Source organism: Tachysurus fulvidraco, chromosome 3 (genome assembly GCF_022655615.1).
Source record: "Tachysurus fulvidraco isolate hzauxx_2018 chromosome 3, HZAU_PFXX_2.0, whole genome shotgun sequence".
Taxonomy (NCBI): domain Eukaryota; kingdom Metazoa; phylum Chordata; class Actinopteri; order Siluriformes; family Bagridae; genus Tachysurus; species Tachysurus fulvidraco.
Window position 1 is genome coordinate 6,379,561 of NC_062520.1, and position 8,285 is coordinate 6,387,845.

Genomic DNA, 8,285 nt, shown 5'->3' on the forward strand with positions numbered 1-8,285 from the left:
TCCCTATTATTATGCATATTAAGTCCTTCTTGTGCAACCAAACCAGCTCTGATCTGTCAAGGCTCGGACTCCACATGACCTCTGAAGGTGTGCTGTGGTATCTGGCACCTACATGTTAGCAGCAGATCCTTTAAGTCCTGTAAGTTAGGAGTTGGAGCCTCTGTGGATCGGACTTGTTTGTCCAGCACATCTCACAGATCCTCGATCGGATTGAGATCTGGGGATTTTGGAGACCAAGTCAACACCATGAACTCATGTTTCTCAAAACACTCCCGAACATTTACCATATTGTTACCATGATGAAATGCAACTCAGTCTTCAACAATGTTTAGGTAGGTGACTTTAAATAAGAACAGCAAACATTTCAGACATTCTTAAGATACTTAAGATACTCAGACATTCTTAAGATACTTAAGATCATTCTTAAGATACTAATTCAGTCGAATCAGTAATGTTTGTGTTGAACCTCATTAAAAGCCCACAACAGTACAAGCACTCACAACAAATGTGTTCAAAGAAAAAGTACACTACAGTATATTAACTGGAATCAAGGCTCTTCAAGTGAGTCAATTCACTCAGCTTAAAAGTGACTCTTTTGCCTCACAAATAACTACTTGATTCCAAGAGTACTTGTTTAGTCCCTTGTCATTTCAAGCCTGGACTACTGCAACTCACTGCTTTATGGTCTACCTATAATCACAATTCAACCAATACAAATGATCCAAAATGCAGCTACACAACTTGTTTTCAACCATGCTTAAGTTCTCTCACACCTCCCCACTTCTGCGATCCCTCCAGTGGCTTTCAAAATACTGAAGCTTATCTACAAAGCCACAAATGGACCATCGCCCTGCACCTCGCACCCTCAGATCTACCAGCACTGCTCCCACCATATCTCAGGGTGAGAGGTAAGCGTCATCTGGCATCAAGGCAGGATACAACCTGGACGGAGTGCAAACCCATTGCAGGGACTAGTGAATCAGTGTTGATGTATTAATTGACTATTAAAGCACTTTTGTAGTTGTTAAATTGTTCGTTTATGCCCCATCTTTTACTGGGTGAATTCCAGTCCCAATTATTCATAGTAAACAGTATTACAGAATCGTATATACATGATATACGCATAGATGCTGATGAATTTTCAACAAAAGGATGAAGGAACCTATCTCTTCCAAGTTTTACCAAGAAGAGTCGGCTCAAAGAGTCGATTCAAACGGCTCAAAGAGTCGACTCGTTTGTGAACGAGAAAAGACTGTTTTTTTTTTAGTTTTGTAAAACCACAGATTTACAAAATACATACTGTATACAATTTATTTCATTCCGGCAAAAGAAATATAATCCGTTTTAAGTGCATTGGGTGTCTAGTGTGCTATTTTTTTTATTTGTATTTTTCTTACGAATGTCACTATATGACACATTAAAAGATGTTTCATATATAAAAATATACATTTATCCGATGATTCTGTGACTTTATAAAACATAAAGCGTTTATTTCAACAGAAAATCTAAACGAGATGCATCACGTTCCACCATCATGACAAGATGTCCCGCCCACACCATGTTACCCTATGTGGAAGCATCCCGAATATGACCGTTCTGATTGGTGGAAGAGATTAAACGTCATCCATGATATGCGACGCCATTGGTCGACATCTCGATCTGTCCCGTTATGCTAATAAGCACTTGCTCAGTTAGCGGACGTGCCAAAGCGGTACACCGGAGAGACAGGAAAGGGGCTGAGTGTCTCTCAACCGGCACAATTTTAACCACTTTTTTTTTGCTTAAATACATTTCTGTGGAGCGAAAATGTCGAAGCCTGACACCAAGAAGTTCTTTGAGAATCTCTCCGGAGCTGAAAAAGCCATTGCGGTGCTGACGAGTGGAGGAGATGCTCAAGGTACCGTGTCTCGAGCTGTGGGCTGTGTTCCAAATGCAGATCTAGTCCCTACACCTGCGCACTTTCTAGGCTACATCTTAACCTCGCGCCTCTACAATACGTAGTTCACTAGGGCTCGATTTGGGACGCAACCAGTATTACAGAACGCTCTCCGTGACATTGTAAAGGACAAATTAAACACCAGAGGCAGCAGTATTTCCGTCATGGCAGTATAAACACGGTCTAACCGGCTATTAAATATAATCTTAGCCCTAATTTAGACCTAAAACAGAACTGCTAATGTTCTGATGCCTTTAAATGTACTTTAATGTACATGTATCGTGCGCACGAGCACAGTGTGCAATAAATACACCGTGAAACAGGTCGCGGATCAGTATATAGTGTTTATATTTATTTACCTGATGATTAGATGATTAGAAATTGCACTGCATTGCGGGAGTCGTGAACATCACGTAGGCTGCGTTATTACTAGCCGAGGGGATAAAGGCTGAGATGCGCGAGGTAACGTCGCCATGGCAACCCCATTAAACTAACACAGCGTTATATAATAACTTTGTTTTTTGTTTTTTTCTCTTGTCTGTTTGTTTTCACGCCTTTAAATCCAAACCAGGAAGTCGTCCTATTTTAGCTCAGTCCAACCCTTTATCACGTATCTACACGTTATAAATGTTTTATTGGATGTTACGGCGTAAACAGTATCGGAAATGACGCCGTGAAGAGGCTACGTGATAAACTGCAGTTACCTGTATAAGGTTAGGTTGCCATGTCAGTTTATTTTGTGTTGGCATCATTGTCGCGGGTTAAGTATATCATGTGTGAATACACACACACACACACACACACACACACACACACACACACACACACACACACACACACACACACACATACCCTCGAGACCGCGTTTTTTCTTCTGGTGTAGTAAAAATAGACGTTTAAAAATTCGTACGTGCTAGAAGCCCCAATCTGGCATCCCAAAAGACCGGCGGAAACGTACAGTCATGCAGTTTCGCTATTCGGCGCACGAGAGTGAAGGCACGTCACCCTGCGGTGGGAAACACACACACACACACACACACACACACACACACACACACACACACACACACACACACACACACACACACACACACACACACACACACACACACACACACACTCACTCAGACACACACTCACACACAAACACACACTCACACAGACACAAATACACACCCACACACATACATATACACACACTCACTCAGACACAAACACACACACCCACACTCACTCAGACACACACACACAAACACACTCACTCAGACACACACACAGAGAAACACACACTCACTCAGACACACACACAGAGAGACACACACTCAGACACACACTCACACACAAACACACACTCACTCAGACACAAACACACACACCCACACTCACACACACACACACACAAACACACACTCACTCAGACACACACACAGAGAAACACACACTCACTCAGACACACACACACACAGAGAAACACACACTCACTCAGACACACACTCACACACAAACACACACACACTCAAACACACACAGACACAAATACACACCCACACTCACTCACACACACCCACACTCATTCACACACATACATATACACACACTCACTCAGACACAAACACATACATCCACACTCACTCAGACAAACACACACTCACTCAGACACACACACACAGAAACACACACAGTATGACTTAGTCGTTTCGAGCCATTCTTATGATCATCTTCTTAATCACAATTCTACTTCCTACCAAAGACTGAATATTAGTTTTTCCTCCGTAATCATCATCTCTGTCCAGTCTCAGAGGCTCCATATGTCAGCTTTAACAGAAACAATTTGAAGGACATTTTGTCTAGACTTTCACTGATGATTCGGGCAGCACGGGTCGAACGAACAAATAAATAAAGGCCAAAAAGGCTCTTCAGGATCTAGTCCAGTTTTTTACTTGTTCTGATTTGGTTCCTTTAGACCAGGCGTCATCAACCGAGGAGTCACGAACCAGCATGACGTTACTTGGTATACAGTTGGGGTCACTCACTGCATTCTGATTGGTTGCATTCATTTACTTTACAAATTCACATTCAAGATGTATTTTCTGTGTTAATATTCCGAAATGTTACCGGGAATGCTACCTCGGCTCAACAAATCGGCATCTCAAACTGAAATAAAACCTACGTATTATCGTAGCCTGTTAGTGACTACTAACCCTAGCTGGTTTTCCTATTATGTATATTGTAGTGTTTGAATATTAAAACATTTTTGCTCGGCACATTTCTAGATTTTTTAAAATGAATAATAAATACTTTGGAATGAAACGTCATCGAATTTGAAGCGCAGATCATGGCAACAATCACCATGACGACAAAGTTTTCTGAGCTCTTCTGTGTGTTTAACATTTCTGTATCTAAAATTATTATATTAAACATTATACACTTCGACATGGAAACCTGATTAATGTATCGGGTCTAATCTTACTTAACTTACACATATGTATGTTTCTGACATAATACAATTATAAGTAATCCTATAATATAAATCTCCAATTATAAAAATGTGGGGTAATCAAAGCTCCGGGTTGTTTAACTTTCCTGTTAGATGTTTTAACCTTCCTGAGACAAACTACAAGATTTATGGAATACTATGCAATGTGGTATGGAATTCTGCAAAGCTCTACAAGTAACAACAGATCTTGTTGAATTTTTTTTGGCCCATTGCTCATCCTGAGCTCATCAAACGCTGGCGTATTGCATATTTCCAAACATGACTCCAGATCAAACTATACGGATGAACAGTTCAGCCCATTTGTCACTGGTTCTCAGCCCTTAACGCATACAGGATTGTCTCTTCACACGAGAAGTCCATCACGTCCAACACTACGAACTATTCAGTGGTAAAGAAAACAAGCAGGCTGGAACTGAACTGTGTGTAGATCCGAGAGGTTAAGATTGGATTTTGCACAACAGCGAACGATTTTAGACGATGGTGCTTTGAGATTTGACTCAAACCAGGATACATGTTAGCCTCACAATCAGCTTGAATTATCTTCTACCATCTTAGGGCCTTTTTACATCTGGTCACTTCATGTGTTGTCTCTGATCCGATAGCTATCTGATTTGTTAAATCTGTTCCATTTACATTAGGCCACATAAATGCGTCTTGGTGAATCTTGGTGAAATGCAAATATATTTTACCTCATTTCCGGGGGAATTGAAATAGAACACGCTTTGGTGTATGCGGTTTTCAGAACACAATCAAAAAGAAGAAGTAAAAACTTGTTACGACGGTTATGCTACAAAAAAACAGCATTTACTGTTTGCTGCATTGTCGCTAGCGGCAGCAGCGCGTTTTAAGACCCAATGAGACACCTGGGTGAAAGATCACCTGTGAGTGACGTACCTCCGTTTGGGAGGAGTACAGCGCTGACGTATGTGGCTTGAACAACCACATTCATTTACACCTGTCCAATTTCATCTGAAACGCGTCCCAGACCACCTCCTGAAGGGGTTTGAACCATCGGATTTATATCCGTCTCGAAAACGTTTCGGAGGGCATTTGGACCTGGTCTTTTTACCATCGGATAGCTATCGGATCACAGAAAACGTGTGAAGTGACCAGGTGTAAAAACCTCTAAGATGTGTGTCTTAGACCTAGTTTACATCTGGATGTTTGATGAGTTTGTGTTTGGCTTGTGGCAGATAAGACTTGATGTCAAAGCACTTAGGAGACCGAACTATGAATTCTGTCTAATATTTACTGTGCCTTATTCCGAATGGGTTCGTTTTTCAGACAAATGGTGTGTGGTGTATTTTTACCCAGTGTATGTTACATAAGCATTTTTGTTGCATCTGTGAAACCATCAACATCCTTTAAACCCCTGTATAAAATTCCTTAAGAATTCACTCATACTCCATCCAGTCTATCCAGCCTATCCAGCCTAAATGATCATGAATGAAGCTCGTTATTTTCTTTAAGCTCGTATTGCAGGAACACAACAGGTATGAAATGAAACACTTGAGTGCATGATATTCTAAGATGATTATCAACAGCATGGTTGTGTGATGTGGGCTAACGTGAGATGGAGTTACAGTTAGAAGGAGTGTTTATTTGTCATGTATACATAACAGCGCAGGGAGCTTAGTCATTTGGGGTCAGAACACACGGTCAGCCATGAAACCACACCCCAGAACTAAGAGATCTCACCCGTGCCAGCTCGGCAGCGCTGGGGTCCGAACCCCCAACCTTCAAAGCACTAACCCAGAGCGTTAACTATTTGAACTACCAGGAGCTTATAGATTACGGCTAAACGTTTGTTGTACACCTGATCATCACGCTCGTACGTGCTTTCTTAACATCCCATTGCAGATGTAGTCCCCTCTCTTTTGGTTATAATAACCTTTACTCTTCTGGGAAGGTCTTGAAGTATTCGTGAGGTCAGGCACTGATGTCAAGTAAGTCAAGGCCTGAGGTGAAGAAGGCATTTCAGTTTAACCCAAAGGTGTTCAGTGGGTTTGAGGTCAGGGCTCTCTCCAGGCCACGCGGGATTTTTCCACTCCAATCTTGGCTTCACGAGATCACTATATGCAATAGAGTTTGTTCATCCACAGCTGTTCTCTTCACAAACATTCTCTACAAATCTCTAATTAAAACTGGAATATTTGCATTTGAGGAAAATACTCCCATGTGTGAAATGAAGCCTCTGACCTGTTAAAGGTGACACAAGGAGAATTTAGGTCTGAATAACAATTCATCTGGAATATTACGGGAGAGTCATTGACGTATTTAGATGACCGCTGCTCTTGTTGCTCTTACTGACCAAACCCTGAAATAGACTAGAGACAAATAACCAGTCTCTACATTTTGGAATTGTTTTCCCTCCGTCCATAAATGCATGTGTAGTCATTTATTCCATTTGATCCGATGACATCAACGATTTAACAATTTGGTTCACAGATGTGTCCTGTAATTTATTTATTTATTTATTTATTTATTTATACCTCACACACTAACAGTTGTTTATTATATACATGTTCTTACATGTAATACACAAGTCCAGCTTTGAAATTCAAAAGTAAAAATAAAAAACAACGGCAGTACATGGCAACACATGACAAATTTGGAAGTGAAGAAAGAAACGAACAGGTGAGTGAGTTGCCAATGGTGTCGCTACAAGGGTATGAGACCTCTGTCAGCCTGTTAGCTGGAATATTGCTGATCAGAGAACATGAGATAATGTCGAATCGTGTAACCTGACAGGTATCTCACACAACACTTTACTCAGCCGGTCTCTATTAACGCAGCCAGGCAAAAAAACAAAATCACAGACGGTCTTCACTTAATCACTTAAAGGTGGGGTCTCCGTTGTTTGAAAAATGCTTCAGAAAACTGAGTCAGAACGACAAACAAAACAAAAATCAAAACAAACGCGTAGCCAATGAGCAGAAAGGGGCGTGTCTTGTCAATATGGGCGGAGAGAGTGTTCAGTGCGCATGTGTGACAGCAGAAAGTGGTTTTAACATTGACATGGAGGATAAAAACAAAGAAAGAAATCGAAGAAAGGCTTACGATAAGGCAAGAAGTAGGACGTGTTAATATAGGATCAGCTTTCCAGCGCTGGAGAGAACTGAAGGAGCAGGAAGTTGGCCACATATTCACAGGTTGGAGTTTCCCGAGTCAATAACTCCTGAGCTAAACGCTGTTACTACACAAATAACACCTCTTTTCTATCGTAGTAATGTAGAGAGGCAGCTACAACCGCGTTTTGTGTAGTAACAGTGTTTAGCTCAGGAGTTATTGACTCGGGAAACTCCAATCTGTGAATATGTGGCTGACGCTGAGGCGCTTTTTTCCTTCTCGATAGGTGAGTAACGTTGGTTTTGCTTTGTTACACAGAACTAATATATGCCTTTGTCCTTTACATGATTATGCTTGTGTGTCATTTTTGCTTGTTTGTTTATCTGCAGTCGTATTGTTCTTCCCTTCAGCTCTGATAAAGACATGTTTCCTTCCAGTATTTGCCTGGGTTACGTATGTATGTGTGGGTGAAGCTATCAATACAGGGGTGGGACCCATTTGGGTTAGGGGCGTGTTTGTTTTGGTGATTTCAAATGTCAACATTGGCTTTCAAACAACGGAGACCCTGTCTTTAAGTGTCAAACACATAATAGATTTCTGTTGACTATGCAATAGTCAACAGAATCTAATGTAATGTATGTAATAGTGGCTCAACTGTTTAAGGCTCTGGGTTGTTGGTCGGAGGATTGGAGTTCAAGACCCAGCACAGCCAAGCTGCCACTGCTGGGCCCTTGAGCAAGGCCCTCAACCCTCCCTGCTCCTGGGGCGCTGTGTCATAAAGCC

General features: G+C 41.4%; 1 protein-coding gene across 8 annotated transcripts in view; it reads left to right on the forward strand.

The window, feature by feature from the left end:
* Positions 1-1,667: 1,667 nt before the first annotated feature.
* pfkpa (phosphofructokinase, platelet a) overlaps positions 1,668-8,285 on the forward strand; it is a 39,229-nt gene continuing 32,611 nt past the window's right edge. For 3 of the 8 annotated variants that reach the window (XM_027149180.2, XM_027149175.2, XM_027149179.2), the window contains exon 1: positions 1,668-1,897. In XM_027149180.2, coding sequence (XP_027004981.1) covers positions 1,807-1,897 — 91 coding nt within the window. In that variant the 5' untranslated portion in view covers positions 1,668-1,806. The remainder of the gene's footprint in view (positions 1,898-8,285) is intronic. The other 5 variants (XM_027149174.2, XM_027149178.2, XM_047811168.1 and 2 more) reach the window with 2 other exon arrangements.